Here is a 19,907-nt window from a genome sequence, read left to right on the forward strand (position 1 = left end):
CTAATGTAAACCAAATGTATAAAACACACACACACACACACACACACACACACACAAAATAAACTGGATATCTTAAATTGTTAGTTTCGGAGGTACAAGTATTTCACAAGCGACAAAGTCCGTTCCAGGAAACAGCCAATCACAGCGCAGCCCTGAACCCGGCCGGTCACCGCGGAGCGGCGCACACAGCTGCAGTCTCGCGATGGATCGACTGAGCGCGGTGTCCTCCGCGTGGCTGTGGCTGGACGGCCGCAGCCTGCTCCTCTTCGCTCTGGTCCTGCTGCTGACCGCAGAGTATCTGAGGGCCCGCCGGCCCCGCAGCTTCCCCCCGGGGCCCCGGGCTTTTCCTCTCGTGGGCAACATGTTCTCCCTGGACCCCGGCAAAGTCCATGGAGACATGACGGAGGTAGGACTGAGGGTGCCCATGTGACGTCAGATGGAGGGAAATGCATTACTTTATAAACTAAAACAATAATATAAACTAAAACAATAATGTTCTTGAAAATAGTTTGACACTCAACATGATCATAATATATTAAACTAAATAGGAGCCTTTTAAAACGTTAAAATGATCTCCACTGTGACCAACTATAAGAGTAAAATAATATTGACTAATGCACCAGTAATAATTCTGTAATATATTTCTGCGTCATGAATACTTCTTTAGACACCTTGTGTATATCTTTTCCAATAAAACCTTTACATAAGTAAGATTGCAGGATAAAGCAGGACTTTTACTTGTAAAATACTTTTTATATCACTGTATTACTGTTTTTAAGAATCTAAAAATGTGGGCATTAATCTCAAGAAACAGTCAGAATAAAATAAGTGGGTTGGATACAATTTAATGAGTATTAACCTGTAAAAATGGGTTAATACTATAATAACTATAACGTGTATGAAATATAATTATTTCTTGGAAAAAAACACACTAATATTTACCCTGATACTCGCTTAGTAGCGTTTTTCACAATAAACGAGTTTTCTCTAAAACTAAAACTAGAAATTAAGCAACAGATGTGTTTTATTATGAAATTGTTTGTGTCATTTCCCGCAGCCACATTTATAAAGCTTTATACCACCATCATCTGTTGAGAAGTAGTACTACACCATCACAATTAATTAACAAAACCCCACTGTACTTTAATGGTTTATGGCAGGGGTCCCCAACCCCCGGGCCGCGGCCCGGTACCGGTCCACGGCTTGGTTGGAACCGGGCCGCGGAAAAAAAGTGAATAAAAAAAGTTGTATTTTTTTTTTTATCAGTCGGAAAAATATATTATTTTGAAAAAGGACCGGATACACCCGTGTGTGTCGTGTTCGCTTGAACAATACCACAGTGTGTACGTCTGAGCCGCGTTCAGGAGTCTTAAAGTTCGGGTTTATCGCTGCAAGCGAGTCTCACGCGCCGAACCCTCTGCTGGCGGCACATTTCAGTGACAAAGAATCTTAAAACATATTCAACCTGCTCAATGAATTCTGTCACTTCAGGGAAATGACAACTGTTTTCAAGTTGGCCGATAAAGTCGCTGCTGTTGGACTGCTGGGAATGCCTATTATTTGCAAGTGATCGATTTGGTGTTTGGAGCCACACTGGCTTTGCAAACTTGAGTTGTCTAACCAAGGCAGCAACGAGACACCAAAGTACGGCTCGGCACTTACAAGCATCGGTGCTTTTGAAAACTTTTGTGGACACCCGAGCGGATCTACAGATCAACGAACAAGCGCGCAGGGCAGCGGAGCTGCACAATGAAAAGGTGAAGAACAAGAGGGACATATTGAAAAGACTCATTCATTGTGTCATGTGTTTGGGTAAACAGGAACTTTCATCTTCATCATCACGGTGAAACTGCTTTGGGTGCGACAATGCGCTGTTTAGTGAACACACTGTAAAAAAAAGTTGGACTTAAAGCTCAAAGTTTGTGGACCAGAAATGGATAGAAGAAGAATATTAATATAACTCTGTTGCACTCGAGTATGTTCTTGCCTATTAGTTGAACTGTACTGTATTGTACTCTTCCCCTGCAATTCTCTGAATAAAAATGTCAATTTCAATGTGACGTAACGCCTGGTTATACTGCGTCTCTGTCTAACTGTATAGTGTCTAGAGCCATGGCATCATAATGATAGTAATAAGAGGTGGATTTATTCTGGTGGGACTGTGTAGGACCTCACTGAAGGCCCAGGCCCCAGGCCCACGGCACGCCGCTGATATATATTTATATATATATATATGTTCGTACATTTTATTTTTATTTATTTATATACAAATAAAAATAAAATTTAATTTTGTATTAGAAAATATATTTATTCATACACATATACAATATATCCTATTAGGGCCTCTGTAATTTTAACTGAGAAGAGGAGGGGGGAACTCATGTTCAGGCACTGTGATTTCGACACGGACCCATTTCAGCAAACTCGCCTCCACTTCCTGTTTTTGCTCCGAGGCAACAACGTGGATACGGTGCTGCTGACCCGGCGTGCAGTCTCTGTGTTGCGCGTGACCAGCGCCTCGCTCACTCCCCGCCATGCAGATTTCCAACGTCAACGACGTGAAGATCTACAACTTGAGCCACGGGAAGTCTCTTCCGGAGGTAAGAGGAGCGGCTCATGGTCTCAGAAAGTTAACGTTACTGCTTGCCTTGAGGCGAGCTAGCTCGCTAACGCAGCTAGCCGTGACCCCGGTGGTCCTGACGTTTCGTATTGAAACGTGACCGTCTGTCCAACAACGTGCCGCACACATGCATGAACACCGCGAGCTACACAGTAGGAAGTCCCTGGGGTCTCCTCCGTTCAGCCTTCACTGTGCACCACAGATACAGAGGTGTTACCATAGCTACAGAGGTGTTAATTGACCCCGACTCACATATTCCCAGCGGAGGTCAGAGATGAAAGTACCTCTGTATCTAAACGGTGCTTTACACCCCGTCACCTCTTCTCTCTCACCCCGCAGTGGCTCTCAGATCGGAAGAAGAGACAGTTACAAAAGAAAGATGTCGGTGAGTTGACTGCTCCAATTTCAGCACCTCAGACTGAGGCGATCTTCTTGAAATGAACGTCGTTAATCAGACATTTCTTCTTCTTCTCCCTCCCAGACATCCAGCGCAGGATCGAGCTCATCCAGGACTTCGAGATGCCCACGGTGTGCACCTCCATCAAAGTGTCCCGGGACGGGCAGTTCATCCTGGCAACCGGTGAGAGACGAAGCGCTGCAGCAAAATGTGCCGTTTGTGTGTCGGTTGTAAAACAGGCCACCTTGAACACGCCCTTCATTTCTCAGGCACCTACAAGCCCAGGATCCGCTGCTACGACACCTACCAGCTGTCCCTGAAGTTTGAGCGCTGTCTGGACTCGGAAGGTAAGTCGGTTGGTGTACCTGCTTGTCGGGTCCATCTTGGAACTGAACAGTCTTTTCTCTCTCTCTCTCAAAGTCGTGGCTTTCGACATCCTGTCTGACGACTACTCGAAGGTGAGGCGCTGAGACTTTTCAGATCGAGTTGGAATTGTTTTGTTTGTATGTTCACTTGGGTTCTTTAGATTTCTGAAAAGCACAACCTGGTTATGCTTTTAATGCACTTAATTTACTTTAAAAGTCCCCGTGTCTTTGACTCCTTGGTGTCTTTCAGCTTCGCTTCCACCACACTCGTTTCAAATCTCACCGTGTTGGTTTTCTTGTCGCCGTGTCCGCTCAGTTGGTGTTTCTGCACTCCAACCGCTACGTGGAGTTCCACTCGCAGCACGGACAATACTACAAGACGCGAATTCCCAAGTTCGGCCGGGACTTCTCTTACCACTACCCGTCCTGCGACCTCTATTTTGTGGGCGCGAGGTGAGCGTGTGTGACTGCGTCGAGGTGACCTCGTCGTTCTGCCGTGTTTTCAGGTTCGCTCGTCGGGAGACCGCGTTAATGATTTTCTTTGTGTCGTCAATGTTCAGTTCCGAGGTGTTCAGACTGAATCTGGAACAAGGGCGCTTCCTCAACTCTCTTCAGACGGATGCTGTGTAAGTATTACTATGTGTCGGCTGTTTACGTGCAGCGATGACCCATTGATGGCGGACTCGAGGTTCAGCCAGGTGAACATATTAATGCTGTTGCACCACTTTGAGTCTGTCGCCATTAACTGGTGAGCTCGCCGCTGCCCCCAGTGGATGCTCATGGTGCGTGTCTTCTCTTGACTCCTCAGGGAAAACAATGTGTGTGACATCAACCCCGTCCATCACTTGTTTGCCACAGGAACCTCTGAGGTAAGTGCCACGGCAGGCTGTGTGTGAAATGAGGCGGCAGCAGACAGTGTGTGTGACCGTGTGTGTGACCGTGTGTGTGACGGTGTGTTTGACCGTTCATTGCTAAGTGCTTTCTAGAATATACTACAGCATTTAGAATGATGACCGTTCACTCCCGTCGTCCAAAGTCTGATGATTGAAGTAGCATATATGTATGCATATATATACATGTATATATGTACGAGTATATGCATATACTGTATATATGTAAATGTCTGTATGTATGTGTCTATGTATATATATATATATATTAGGGCTGTGAAACGATTACAATTTTACTTTTTTTCGTCCCGATGTGCGCGCACACGCCGGCATCGGAGCTCTGCGGCGCGAGACGGAGAGCCGAGAAATGTTAACGCGACACGTAGAGACAGAATGACATGCTGCTGGTTAGAGACGATCAACAACAGACGTATTGGAAGCTCATTCTGCGCATGCGTTAAATGCGTTTTAAAAAATAACTAATTAATCCTGTAATTTAATCATAACGTGTTATTTTTCACAGCACTAATATATACATATATATATATATATATATAAACCTCTCATTTGCATCAGTAGCTGCCAACACAAGAAATTCATGCATAAACAAATGTATTAGTCTTAAAAAATAATCCCAGCTAGTCTAGGAACTGTCTAAAGCCGTGACGGCCCCCTTTGTCTGACATGTGTTTGCGTTGGACCACCAGGGCCGAGTCGAATGCTGGGACCCTCGAGTCCGGAACCGAGTGGGCGTGCTGGACTGCGCCCTAAGCAGCCTCTCCGAGGGAGCAGAGTACGTGGCCACATGGCACCTTTTCTTCTGTACACAGACAATAACACTGCAGGCTGCTCGATGGAGGCACGCTTCATACCCCGTCTGACCCCGCCTCGAGCGGCATCTACCGCTGTGTCACAGCTCTCCCTTTGTGTCTCACTTGCGTTGTTTTTCTCGTCGACAGAGTGCAAAGCTTGCCTTCGATTAGTGCTCTGAAGTTCAACGGCTCCCTCGCCATGGCGGTCGGCACCAGCACCGGACAGGTGAGCCCCGAACACATCCCCAAGCAGCAGCTGGGGTCCACGGCTTCTGGACCAGTTTCATAGATTCCTCCTCTGCTTCCCGAGTCGGCTCACAAAGGGTTGGCTGATGTCACTCTGCCACACTTTGTATTCAAAAGTAGCGCAATTCAGTTTTCTTCTTTTTGGTTTCATGGTTTAATGTCAAGGCTCCACCGAAGCTCCCTAAGGCAGGAAATTAATTAACTTGCACTCGGTGTATGTGGCTGTATTTATATATTCATATTGATTTCTCCCATGGCGAGGGAGCCGCTGAACTTCAGGCGCACCCCTTCATCAACATGCAACACATTTAGATTTAGTTTTTCCTTCATCCCCAAAAAAATAGATGATTTTCTAATTTATTTTTAACATGTATACATGAAATCTGGCCTCTGCTTTTAACCCAGTTGCTCCCCGGGTGACCTTGCGGTTGCAGGACGACCACTTTACCCATGAGCCACAGCCACAATTTACAGAAACACCAATGAAAACAGTGAAACGGTCACAAAGGGAAGTCGTGCGCTTTTGACTGCAGACACAAAATAACAATACTGTGGAGTCGAGTCCTTTTTAAAGGTACTTTGATTTGATCAAACTGTGACAGCGTTCTCAAAATCCCCCCCCCCCCCCCCCCCCCGCCTGCAAAATGAAATGGTTTTCATCCTCTGCGTCTGTGTGTCCAAGGTGCTGCTCTATGACCTGCGCTCCAGCCGGCCGATGCTGGTCAAGGATCACTTCTACAGCCTGCCGATCAAGTCGATCAACTTCCACGATCCCCTGGACCTGGTGGTGTCCGCCGACTCCAAGATCATTAAGCTCTGGAACAAAGACACCGTAAGATTCAGTGAACGGCCTTCGCAGGACTCGACCCGTGCCGCACTCCCTCTCACTCCATTTACATCCCTTATTTCTTTCTGTCTGTTGGCCACAGGGCAAGGCCTTCTCCTCCATAGAGCCTCAGACCAACATCAACGACGTCTGCATCTACCCGAACTCAGGTGAGACTTCCCACACAGCATCCTGACGTAGGAGAGAGTTCATTGGTCCAAGTGTCAGACGAAGCAGAAGAAAAAAAGGAGATCCATAGGAAAGTAACTTTAAAAAATATAAAAGGATGAGCAATGACATCTGGTGGTGGGATAGAACCGTCTGTGGCCTCTGGGTGGCGCCACTTTACAGCAACGTTTGACTTTGCTGTGTCTCTGCATGCCGTGGATATTGATTGTGAACTTTCACATAGAAGTTGTCTGTTGAATCAGTTTGTACATCAGTTAGTGACCTGGGTTACCTCGACTTATGTCTGGGATTTATTTGAAGTGAAAGTATTATTCAACAATATCAAAAACATCCTTTTACAAACTCTCGAACACCTCTGGGGCCATGCAAGCCACGTCTCTTTTATGCAACTGTTTAACCACGAGTTGTACAAGAGATCAATAACCTCACGTTTCAGATCAGTCACGGATCAGATCGGCACAGAGAAAAAGGGAATGAATATAACTTCTGGAGATCTCGTATCTAATGTTCCATCATTGATGATTAAAGCAGCCGCTCTTCAAGGATCCGGTCTATTTAAACAATCAAGATTAAATAAAGATTGTATTTTTATTGAGTAAAACAAATCTTGTCATTAGTTTTAATGATGGATTATTATTATAGCTTAGTGTAAATGTGTCATAATTAATATCTATTTATGTTGAAGACATCTTCAAACAACTGGATTCATTTAATTTTCTCACCAACACGACATTTTGACAAGATTACATGTGAACACATCATGAGGTTATAATTTACCGTATATTCATTTTCTCTGAGCAGAGCCTGAACGCATCGTGTAAACGGCCTCTCCTGAGCCCGTAAACACAACTGTCGAACACAGATTGGTTGTTCACAATGTTACATTATCAGAGGAGGAAAAGCCTGAATACTGACATCCAGATAGCAATGTCAGTAAAACACTTTGGACGAGTAGCACGCCTGCACACGCGTGAGATGTCAACGTGGAAGTGTTTTAATGAATATGATTTTACGGGTATTTAGCGGTAGGATAGGCAAATTCAAACCTTTATCAGTCCTTTCCTTTGTTTCAACTATCAGTTTCTTCTTTAAAATGCAACGGGGGCCTTCACATATTCATATACTAGAGCTAAATCCAGTGTCTACCCCAGAGATGAGGACCTTTTTGTTATATCTGCCCTGCTCCCGTCCTCACACTGCGTCTCCTCGTCAGGTATGCTCTTCACGGCCAACGAGGATCCCAAGATGAACACCTTCTACATCCCGGTGAGTGCAGAGCCCTTTACACTTTACTTTGGCAGACGTTCACATCCTGTCCCACTGGGCCTTTAACGGGTTTGGATGTCACGGGGGACTTGTTTGTACAATCCACAGGACACGTGTAGCAGAACATGTGTAGCAGAAAGCAAGCAATAGCTTGTGTACGTGGGCTGTTAGATTTCCCTTCCGTCGATGTGGTTCTCACGAAGCCCCAAAACCACGCGGGAGAACGGTTGAGGTGTAATCGACCGCCCCGTGTCACGCTGGGGCGACCGATCGCACAACCAGCAATCCAGAGGTGAACAGCCCAGCTGCCAGGCAGCGGAAGACGGGAATCGGCGTCCAGCCAGTAAAAAAAGTATTCACAAAAGCGTGCCCAACCAGACGGTAAACAAAGAAACAGCTGGTTGAAGACTGTTTAGACACACTGAACGCTCCCATGAGCAATCCCGTGATTACCAGCCAGAAGTTGGCAACATCAGCCGTGGTAATCGCCTGAATGTTCATGGCGTTATTTATCGAGTGTGTGAAGTGACACCGCCGCATAAACCCGCGCAGTCACAGGACCGCCTGACAGCAGGCTGTTGTTGGTCTAGTGCGCGTGTGTGTGTGTGTGTGTGTGTACAGTCAACCCGACTCGGTGCTTTGTGTAAATTAGTACATTCCAAACGTGACGAACGACGATTGGATGAACTTCTGTCCTGCGTCAGGTCGATTACACGCTCGGGTGGTGGAATACGTGCCGAAAGGCCAGATTCCTTTTGATTGAGACTGTGTGTCTCTCTCTCTCTCTCTCTCTCTCGCTCTCTCCTCCCGACCCCCAATGAAAAGCACACGATTGAAAAGATGCATTGGTGAAAGTGCCGCCCTGGTTGGCTCAGAGCATCAGCGCCGGTGTTGTCTTGATGGGAAAGCAACAAGTTCCCCCAGATGTGTATGTGAAAATGCAGGGCTCTCAAGTGTCACGCATTGAGCGTGAGACTCACGCAGTTCGGTCTTAACTCACGCACTCCCGCCACACATCGTATTTCTCAGACTGAAAAAAACTCTCGGCTATTTAATGCTTGAATGCAGGGGTGCTCAATACGCCGATCGATAGGTCGATCGCGGTCGCTGCAGAGCTCCGACGCCGGTCTGCGCGCATCGGGACGGAGCAAAAAAATAGTCACTAGCACCCCCCCTGTCAACAACTCTTCTCGGCTCGATGCGCGCACAGGTGAGCATCGGGTGCTGATGGAAATGTCACGCTTGCCTGTCTTCAAAACTTGAGAGCCCTGAAAATGTGGTCGTCCAATAAAATACTGTGGATATTAGGGCTGTGTAGAATAGATCCAGGCTTCATTCATAACGGTCGGTCATATTTGAATTCTGAATCGAGATTCTCTTCTCATGATGAAAAAGTAGGAGGGAAAAAAGGGTTTTTTATTGCTTGTCTATTGACTGTGTTGGAACCCAGTAGCTCTCGAGCAGCAATCTAACGGCATCATTAATGACTTTCATATAACCACAATCACACAATCTATTTTGGTGCAAGCACTATTTTAGTAATTTAAGACGAACCCATTTAAACCGATGAATCACTTTCTAAAGTTAGGATTTTGTTCACGGATGGTTTATTTTTCCGGGGCGATGAAGCTTAGATTGTCACTAAAAAAAAGCCTTTCGGGGACAGCGGCCTTGTTCTAGTTGTTGTGTGTGGAACTGATAATCAGTATCTATCAACACCGAAATAGAAGCAAATGGAGAAAATCAAGTTGTGTGTGACCATTTTATTCGATTTTCTGAGAGGCAGCCTGAGTGCAGAGACGGGGTCACATGACCCTCCTGTCTTCAGGAGACTTTGTGTGATGTGGTCTCGGGAAGCAAACGTCTGGGGGCGGGGGGACTTTTTATTTTCGGCAAGACTGCTGCCGTTAGCCCACACAGCTCCCGATATTATCATCTCTCCGCTCGTCAATAACGAAACTAAGGAAGGGCCAGGGCTGCGTTGACTTTGGCCTCGGGGTTGGGCTCATTGGCCACGTGGATTGACTTACTCTGTCAGAGGCCACGGCGTGAGTGGCCCCCGTTAGAAACTCGACAAACGAGATAAAACGGCAGCAGATAAAACCCGTGGTGGATAAGAGGCGTCATTCAGGAGACGGACGCCTTTTTTTACGTCTATCTCGGTACAACAGATGCATGTCGAGCCTGATCCAGTGGGAATGCAGCAGCTTTGTGAGAACCACATTAAGGGAAGGGAAAACAAACAGCCCACACACACTCACACACCATCGCTGGCTTTCTCCTACACATGTCCTCCGATGACCCCTTAACAGGGACTGGGCTGTACGGGATGAGGGACAAAAGACCCCCGGGCCTCGAGTTCAGCGGTTCTTACTGCCCCCAAAAGTGTTTCCTTGGAGAGGCTTAAAGGGGGGACACTTTCCTGGCCGTCGCATGCAGGTTAGCTGTCGGGGAGAAGGCCCTCAATCCAACTCAGTGGACCCATAAAACAACTGCCGTGACTCGGATGACCGCTGGCTTCAACCTGACGGTTTTGCACAGAACGACAGTTGTGGACCGTGTCCCCGGGTCACTCCTCACAGATATCTCTTTACAGCCGGCACGGAGGGGACGAATGATGACCGCTCAACAGTTTCCTTGGTTGGCCGCTGAAAGTGTGGTAGCTGTTTATCAAATTCCACAAAAGCCCCTTTTGTCCATGTCCGGGAATCATCGCGTACCCCTTTAATGTCTTCACTCGAGGCGCTCCGTCGCCGCCGGACACGCTCTGAATATTAAGTGTGGAGCAAATAATGCTGCACAACTTCCAGGCGCCATTGGAGGAAAAAAAAAAGTCCAGCCCATCTTTCTTCTATCGGCAAAAAACCATCTGTAGCCTTCATCAGCAGAAAGCTGAAAACATCAAATAAGGTTACATCTTGTTTCTCGTGATAATAAACATACCAGAGCTACAAGAGGTTGTGGTGACACTCGTCTTTTCAATGCGACTTTAGTCAGCCAATGCCAGCAGGCACTCACTGTCAAGTCTGGCCCCAGATCAAGTGAAGCTTCGTTAGCTGTCAACAAGACTATTAATAGTGCCGGCGGCAAAAAATACCCAAGAATTTATGGTGTTTAAGAATTATCCACCGCTTCAAATCGGGTGTCACGAAAGACGCATTGAAAAGACGAGTGTTGCCGCGGCCAGAGCCAGTCGAGTGCTGCTCCGTCACGTCGGGCTTCACACTGACGTCCCAGGAATGCACAAATACTGCCGGGGCCAAAACACCGAGGAAGGATCGCTCGGAGCGCCTCGTGACATGTTGGTGACGATCTAACGAACCTTTTGCCGTTCGTAACCAGTTCCTGAGAAGCGGTGGCACTGGGCCAGTGAGGGGTTACACGTCAGCACGATGCCACGGCTCTCTGGAAGAGCTCAGTTACTTCTAACTGGACTGAAACATGAGCGCAAACACTGCGTCTATTTTAGGTTTCAGCAAATAGACGACAGGTTTCGTACTTACTCAACAGTCTAAATCTGACCCAGGGATGTGTGTGTTTGTGTGTTGTAGGCCCTGGGCCCGGCACCTCGGTGGTGTTCCTTCCTTGACAACTTGACGGAGGAGCTGGAGGAGAGCCCCGAGAGCACCGTGTACGACGACTACAAGTTTGTGACCCGGAAGGACCTGGAAAATCTGGGTAAGACCCCCGCTGCCTTAATTCCCTCCTTGGGGGGGGGGGGCCCCCACGTGGAAACTAATCTCAAAAGTGAACCAAGCCACCCCCGCTTGGTTTGAAAGCACTGAGGGTCAAAGAGATCCATGTATAAAGAGTTTAACCCAGCCCTGAAGGAAACCCCAAACTATGAATCACTCTGAGCCACTTTGCCCCCTGAGAGGTTTTCACTGGCGGTTAGGCCACCTAACTGGAGCCCGAGAGATTGATTGAGAGGTTTTAGGTAAGAAAAGTTGTGTGTGTGTGTAGGGGTCGAGGGGTCGGGGAGCGTAGACCGGAGAGGTTGAATGAACATTGGAATGCAGGCTCAGCAGAAAAGAGATCAAGTGACGAGGAGCAGCGAGGCGGTTGGCTGCGGTGGAATCAAAGGCGAGGAGGGGACTGGCGGTGTTGACTTACAGAAGCTGTGTAACGTGGCCCCGTTATGTAACACTGGAGGCAGCGTGGGCCCGGCGCGCCAGGGGTCCTGGGAAAGAGCGCCTGCTCAGAGTTCACTGCGCTCTCTTATCTCCAGCCATCCCGCTGGTTTCAGGCTTTGACGCCATAAATACCTCCCGGAACAATCCAATCCTGCAGCCCCCGGCTCCCAGTCACACCTGGCCGTGAGGTTCTCAAGGTCGCACGGTTTCTTAAATTTTTGTATTTATTGCCATTTCGCAACAGCGTTGTCGTCCCCGTTTTTGTTACACAGCGCACACAAAAAGCCCAGCCCAAGGACGGCAGCTGCCACTTGTGTATCTGTTGGCAGGCGGCGGCCGTGGGGGGTTTAGTCTCGTACTGTTGGAGCTCGGGTGCCTTCTCTTCTTCTGTTAAAGTTATCGTGGCACGGACACATTTCCCTAAATCAATATGTCCATTTATGAGCTGTCCTCACCAGTATGGGGGGGCGGGGGGGGGGGGGGGTGATGGCCATTCGATGTCCCAGGAACATGACGCTGTTCACTTGCTCCACCCGAGCTGCATTGTTGGGGACCAGGGGTGTGCCGCCTCACCTTCTTTTCTTTTTCTCTTTTTTCAACAATCGTCTCCCTTTGTTTATTGACTTGAAGCAGTGGGTTGTTCTCTGAGCATTTGAATCTCAGGCTGACACTGTCGTACATTTAATTTCTTCAAATTAGTTCTTGGATAAATCCTGACGACTACGAGTCTACAGCTGTGCTCGCGGTTCTGTGTACTTTAGCAAACCTGTGTTTTGAGCTCAATGATCACATTTGCATTCAGGCTCACTCGAGATTATTTCTTTTAACGTGCCAATTATGTTCTTGTTTAATTCTCTTCTTTTTTTTGTCACTTCAAAATCCAAAGATACTGAATTTAACATTTGAAAAAAGCAGGAAACCGCAAACTCTGAACCACAATTGCCAACCTCAGGGAGGCCCTGGAGGAAAAAGCAAAGGGGAACACACAATTCAGTTAGGAGTCATCATCTGGGAACCATGAAGGACTCACCCGAGTTTTTATATATATATATAATATTTCACCAATCGAGTACAAACTCTGATCTGCTGTCCGTGAAGGCCAGACAGTCCCGTGGGACTCATCCTCTGGGCTCCGTCAACATCAGTGACCAACCGCACGGTTCTGGACATATCAGGGGACTTCCAGAGCCGTAGCGTTCATCCTCTGGGGATCATGAAGGTCATTGCAATCCATTCAATAGTTGTTTACAGACGTCACTCTGGACCAAAATGGTGACGTGGTGCCTCTGCTCGCGATTCTTTTGATATTATTATAATTATTAATATATTTAGCAAAGTCCAGGTTGTGATTTCTGCGTGTTTTGCTCATCCGTGTCAGGTCTGGCTCACCTGGTGGGATCATCTCTCCTGAGAGCCTACATGCACGGCTATTTCATGGACATCCGGCTTTATCACAAGGTAAAATAAATACATATCACCTTTCTGTAAGCACTGTCAAATAATTTGCTGAGTGGTCCTGATTACGATATAACGGACACGAGCTGTTGTGAAAGTGTCTCGAGGAGGGTTTCATTCAGACTTGACAGTCGTTTTTTCGTGTTTGGTTCGCCCTCAGGTCAAAACCATGGCCAATCCTTTCGCATACGACGAGTATCGCAAGGATAAGATCCGCCAGAAGATCGAGGAGTCCAGGACCCAGAGGGTGCCGATCAAGGTGAGCGGAAAACACATCGTTGTTCCTCTCACGTCCCGAAACTGTTTCCCCACATCTTCAGCTTGCACCTATTGAGCTCAGTAGCTCCCCGATACTGTCTGTGAACACGTTGCTGCTCATAGTCCCATGTGATCAGCTTATCCATCGTGTCTTCTCGGCCGAGACAGAAGCTGCCCAAGGTGAACAAGGAGCTGGCCCTCAAGCTGATGGAGCAGGGTGACGAGGAGGCGGAGATGGCTTCTCGGAAAAAGAAGGGCAAGGTGGGAATAACGCACGGATCGACGAATCTCTTCTCAAGGCCAGAGGTGGCTGCTAGCGAGAGAAGAACACCCACCCTAATCACCCTCCCCCCTCTCTCCCCCAACCTTCCCCACGAGCAGGTGCTCCCCAGCGTCCTGGGAGACGACCGCTTCAAGGTGATGTTCGAAAACCCCGACTACCAGGTGGACGAGCAGAGCGAGGAGTTCCGCCTCCTCAACCCCATCGTCTCCAGGGTGGGACAGAAGAGGCAGAAGAAGCTGCGTCTCATGGCCCAGCAGGTCGCCGCGTCCCAGAAGGTAACGTGCACACGGGTGGCAGAGCTCCGCCTCCAGGCAGAGCCCCGCCTCCAGGCAGAGCACGGGAACCAACGGACACCTCTTAGCTGCGCACCGTTGGCTTGCCGCGCTGACCTCATGATTGCCGTGCAAGTCATCTCTTTTACTGCAAAATGTCGGCGGTTAAACGAAAGTGAAACGGAGGACGTTGCGTGTCAGCCGAGGAGTAATCACAGACGTGATGTCATTTACTTTATAGCTCTACGTTTATTTGGTTCACGGGAAATTCAGTGTGCTTCACATAAACACAGACGGGTAGGAGCATTCCATACACAAGATTTAATAGATAATAACATTTTACAAATCATGAAATAGTAATGAAACAGATTCATATAATTGAAGGATAAACATTATCACAAGTAATTAAACCGAATAAGGACGGAGTAAGAACATAGTAGCTCAATCATAGGCGCACAAAGGGAGAAGTTTCACCTTAAAGACGGCTGCATTGGTCTCCCAGCTAAGACGTTGTGTCTGCTCTCCTCCGATGCACAAGCTCCAGTTTGACACCCTGTTTCCTGCAGCCTGACACACTCACCGCTTCCTCATTTTTTAAATCATGAAAGTAGTGTCTCAGAATGCAGTAGAGTGGGTCAAAACGCAACAATTTAATAGAAAATGTCTCTAAAATTTAATTAACATAAGTGTGTTCCAGAAAGGGGTGATGTAACTCAAATAAATGAATACTGGCGCTAAGTGTGGTGTTGGCTTGCAGGACTCGCGCTGTGTCCTCTCGACTCTGCTGAGCAAGGCGCTTCATGGCGCGTACACGACTTAACTTTGGCTTTGTGGCGTCTCCATCCAGGCGGACGACGACGAGGAAGAAGAGCCCGAGGGCCGAGCGAGCTCCGAGGAGGAGAGCTCGGACGACGACAAGAGCTGGGTGGAGGAGGTGAGGGAGCAGCGGAGGCAGATCTGGGAGGAGGGCCGGGACCGCCACCGGCAGAAGAGGAAGGACGACCGCAACACCGACCTGCTGGAGACGGAACCGAGCGGAGGAGGAGAGGAAAACATGGCCGACGGCACGAGGACAAGACGGCCTCAGTATTACCAGATCAAAGCCGGGGAGGAGTTCAGAAGCTTTAACGACATGGCCCGCAAGCAGAGACTCCAGAAGTATGTATCGGATAGAACCGTGGATTAGAGTTACAAACGTAACTCAATAAATAACTAGGAATTATTAAAACAGACAAGTAACTTGTGTGTGTGTGTGTGTGTCCAGGGCTTCTTTGGAGGACCGGCTGAAGTTGGAGGAGCACTCGGGAACCAGCAACGTGGTCGACACGGCAGTCGGCAGCAAGCAGCTGAGCTTCACCCTCAGGAAGGTGAGCACCTTCCTCTCACTCTGTTGTTTGAAGCAGTGAAGTACAAATGACTGGTGAGGAGGTTTAACTTCAGAGATGTTAAAAATAAATAAAGGCTACTTAAAGCCCCACATATATCAGGTTTTTTTTGTCAACAGGGATTTGGACAGTTGTTATATTTTATTAACAGACACACACAAAAAAACTTCAGAAGATCTCCTCAAAGACAACTGACTCCATTCACAAAAAGCCTCTAACCACAGAAACAAACTCTGCTTTGAGTGTTTAAAGAGAGACTGGATTAGTAATAGTAGAGAATCACCTTTTACTGACATGGTGACCTCGAACATGGCGCACCAGATATTAAACAACCATAATGTTATACTTGTCTACTCACCATGGGAAAGGAGTCTCTCACCTAGTTGTCATGGAAACCCACACATCTGCACTAATGTAGGTGTAAATAACCAAAAGCAGCTTTTACACACTGTATACAACAATACTCAATATCTACAATCTGATCAGACTGAAGGCCAATATAACTCCAATATCGTACTCGGAATTATTTAAACATGATCGACTGACTAACCGATTCATAATCTCCATCCAGAACAACAACTTCATACAAATAAAGGAGTTATTTCTGACAAACATACACAGACTGAATGTGCGAGTGTACTTCTTAGGTGGTGGAGATGCACAGTGGGACAATATTTACGAAACCTTTTGTTATTCCGTCCTCATTTGCAGTCGGAGCAGCAAAGGAAGCAGCAGCAGGCGGAAAGGGAACACCACGAGGAGAGGAGGAAGCTGAGGCGCTCGGCCGAACACCTGAGCAGCGAACGCGGGAGAGGACGTGGCGGGAGAGGCGGCGGTGGTGGTTTCGGCGGGAGAGGACGCGGCGGCGGTGGTTTTGGCGGGAGAGGACGCGGCGGCGGTGATTTTGGCAGGAGAGGACGCGGCGACGGCGGTGGCAGAGGACGCGGCGGGAGGGGAGGAGGAGGAGGAGAAGGGAGAGGCCGCTACTAAGATGGGCGGCCTAGTCGAGGACGACACAGTCCTGGGCTCACGGCGAGGCCTTCTGGACCTCGACTTTGAAGCGTCCTGGTTTCTCCGCTCCAGAGACGGACTGGAGATGCTGCACTCGGGGCAGAGACTGATGAACACTCGCTGCTCCTGGGTGGTCTGGGTTTCGCTGCTCTCTGCACATTCAGAGCTCAAGCCTGTGTGCCTATGACGTTTATGCCATTATCCAAAAGTACCGTGATGATTTCTTTTCTTTTTTAATAAGTGGAGACGGCCTCAGGCGGAGTCGGAGTGAAGAGCTGAAAGGACTTGACTTAACCTGCCTCGTCTCGGGCGTCTGGAGTGTGAGCCTACGATTTCAGTTAATGGGAGGGGAGAAAAATGTGTGCTTGTGCAACTAAAAAAGAGTTGGTATTTTCAACGCTCTGTTATTACTGACGATCGTTGACACCACCCAGTACAATTTATTATATTTTTAACAAAACCTTGCTTGTCTCCTTTGTTTTTAATGCCAGAATGTCTCGATGAAACTAGAGCAGCAGCAGCTCACTCCATGTGTCAGAGAAGAAGAGAAAAATGTGAATGAGGAACTTTATTTTTTTTCTATCTTTTTTTCCATCTGTCTTTTTCTTCCCGCCAACAACTGCGGTTCTTGGAAAACGAGGGACTGCCTGAGTGTCCTTCCCATCCCCCAGAGTGCTGATGGTGTGAACCCTGTCTGCTCCACCATTGGTCCATTTCCAAAAAGGGGGGGGGGGGGGGAGTGTCTCAGCCCAACACTGGGCCCCAGGCTCATTTAAACTCATTTGACGTCGCCAAGCTTTTTGCACCACGACCCATCCGTCTGTATTTAGTGACCGCGTGAACAACGCCTAATTGAGGAGAAATCCATTCATTAGCATGTTGGACGACAAATTCTGCAAGAATCCTGAACATGGTCCCAACGCTGTAACCTTTAGAGCAGGGCTGTCAAACTCATCTCCACCGTGGGCCACAGCAGCGTCATGGCCGCCCTCAAAAGGCCGGTCATAACTGAAACACTATAAACTAGAACGGGCACTCGGTAGAGCGCATACCTTCGCATATCACAAGATTGGGCATTGAATTATGAACATTTTGGCATTAGTTGCATACCAATTGGATAAAAATTGACTGCTATTGTAAAAAGAAGATTTTGACCTTTCCATGACCTTGACCTTTGGCCCGATTGATCCCAAAATCGAATCAAATGGTCCCCGGATAATAACCAATCATCCCACCAAATTTCATGCGATTCTGTTTAAAACTTTTTTTGTTATGCGAATAACATGCATACAAATAAATAAATACACAGCGATCAAAACATAACCTTCCGCATTTGCAATGCGAAGGTAACTACTCCCGAACGTTTGATTGTTTATTTGAGTGTAGAAATATTGTACACAAGAACATTTCTCTAATATTATAACATAACTCCATTTAATTTGAAACTATAACAGAAAAAGCACAGGATATTTTTCTTAAATTTCTTTAAGAAAAGGTGACGTGGCCGAATGTCTTTCAAGCCGTCAGGGGCCACATAAAATGGTCGGGTCGGCACCTGGTGGTTTGACACCTGTGCTTTAGTGGAACGCTCCACGGTTTGGACAATGCACTCATTTCACTGTCTTGTTGAGTTCCTCAAGAGGATTGATACCACTCATGTCGGTACGTTACATAGGAAGCCAAAGCTGGCAGCCGCTAAGCTAAGCTAAGCTCCAAGCTAAGCTTAGCTTAGCTTAAAGACTGGAAATGGGGAAAGAGCTAGTCTGGTTCTGCTCAAGAACAACACCACTCGCATACCAGCATCTCTTTAAAGTTCACTGACTCGATCTAAACTGAACAAAACTTTTCTTTCTTTTTTAACCCTTGTGTTGCCTTCGGGTCATTTTGACCCGAATCAATATTACACCCTCCCCCCGCCTTAGGATTAATTTGACCCCATTCAATGTTTAATGTCGGTGTTCTTTCAGTAGTCAACAAACAAACATAAAGTGCCTCACACTTAAACTTGGAAAACAATATTAATTCTAATAATTTTCTGGAGGTTTTAATTGCTGGCGTCAAATTGAACCCAAAGGGTAAAATATGTTAGTAAATATAAAGGTAACAGGAGGGTGAAACATTGAATCGGGTCAAAATGACCCAAAGGCGGGGGGAGGGTGTAATATTGATTCGAGCATGTCGTCCGCTTCACTCTTGCTAACACTTAGACCCAAACCCGTCTCTCCCGGAGTCAACGAGCAATGAACGGCTAGAAGCTCTTCAGACGTGTTCCAGTCTTCGTGCTAAGCTAAAATAGTGCAGTCCAGCTCCATATTTCCCGTACAGATGTAAGATTGGTACCGCCAGATGCTAACTCCCAGCCACAAAAAAACAGTAGGCGGTTTCCTCAAAAAATGGCAAAAACTATTCCTTTAAATTTGGACATGACCTTTTTATTGTCGTGTCACTTGATATACAGCTAACTAGATCAGGATATGGCTGTTTTCATACAAAAAAACATGTAATTGGTGCAAATCCTTTGGAGGATGAACAGTAAGCTTATTATCCAGGTATTGGTGGAGAGATTACCATCAGTTTGATGGTCGATGGCAGAGGCCAGGCGACTAAGCCCCCGGCCTAGCGCCCTGCTTATGGTTTTGATACTGTCCCACTAGAATGAAATAAAAACCATTTAGTTCCTTAATCCGGCTTCCTTTCCTTCTCTTTCACAATGCTGTGGCCTCACCATGGCGACTGGCAACCAGTTCACAGGAAGTGGGTCAACCGAAGCTGACACAACGATTAACAGACCTGCCCATGTGAGAAAGTGTAACTTGATATATTTGACCACGTGTGTGCCAAACCATGACGTAACCGTTGCGTATGCCCCGGTGGTTTGAGACTTCTGTCTCGTGGAATTCATCAAGCCACGTTTTCTTTCACTTGCCTGCAAATCAGAGATTGATTGCACCGGAGACATCGGGCGCATTTGCAACTCACGGTGGGTTTCAGGTTTCAAGAAGCAAACAGCAGGGAGCCTTTAGTTTAATGTGCCTGAATCACACCATGTCTCGTGGTTCCGTCATGATGGTAAATGTTCCCTGTTTTTCTCAGAAAGGAGGTTTTTTGAGGCCGTGTCCCCGTTGGATGATCCACAGAGGACACTGTCAACACGTTTTATTGGTTTATATAATTGGGAGGGCTGCTGTGATGTCACTTCAGAGTAACCAGCACACTGGGGAAATAAGTCCATAAAGTAAAACTAATTAAAACCTCCCCTTTGTCGTTTTCTTCTTTTTATCGTACAAGTTTAATTGTACAAAAATGTCTGAAAACAGTCAACTCAAGCGGCCAGTTGAGGAACTGCAGGTTCTGTTTGGCACGTCCACGTTGCAGCTTGGTGAACATAAGCTGCTAAACTTTAGCATGGTTTAAGTCTACTTTAATTTATAGTTTAATATATTGATTCTTATGTTCTTTTACTCTTATGTTGTGAATTTCCAAGCTTGCTTTTGGTGTT

General features: G+C 47.2%; 2 protein-coding genes across 2 annotated transcripts; both read left to right on the top strand.

Annotated features, from left to right (window-relative positions):
- The first annotated feature begins 132 nt into the window (after positions 1–132).
- LOC130201503 (cytochrome P450 2J4-like) lies at positions 133–2,517 on the top strand. Its single transcript, XM_056426545.1, has 2 exons — positions 133–406; positions 2,454–2,517. Exons 1-2 carry the CDS (start codon positions 203–205, stop codon positions 2,478–2,480), a joined length of 231 nt encoding a protein of 76 aa, XP_056282520.1. The 5' UTR covers positions 133–202; the 3' UTR covers positions 2,481–2,517.
- nol10 (nucleolar protein 10) lies at positions 2,447–19,663 on the top strand. Its single transcript, XM_056426544.1, has 21 exons — positions 2,447–2,600; positions 2,960–3,005; positions 3,102–3,200; positions 3,287–3,364; positions 3,438–3,475; positions 3,699–3,835; positions 3,943–4,008; positions 4,191–4,251; positions 4,980–5,065; positions 5,232–5,310; positions 6,013–6,162; positions 6,260–6,326; positions 7,559–7,611; positions 11,163–11,289; positions 13,123–13,202; positions 13,360–13,458; positions 13,626–13,718; positions 13,839–14,015; positions 14,860–15,170; positions 15,277–15,379; positions 16,109–19,663. Exons 1-21 carry the CDS (start codon positions 2,535–2,537, stop codon positions 16,385–16,387), a joined length of 2,295 nt encoding a protein of 764 aa, XP_056282519.1. The 5' UTR covers positions 2,447–2,534; the 3' UTR covers positions 16,388–19,663.
- The last annotated feature ends 244 nt before the right edge of the window (positions 19,664–19,907 follow it).

The sequence above is a fragment of the Pseudoliparis swirei genome, chromosome 11, assembly GCF_029220125.1.
Source record: "Pseudoliparis swirei isolate HS2019 ecotype Mariana Trench chromosome 11, NWPU_hadal_v1, whole genome shotgun sequence".
NCBI lineage: Eukaryota > Metazoa > Chordata > Actinopteri > Perciformes > Liparidae > Pseudoliparis > Pseudoliparis swirei.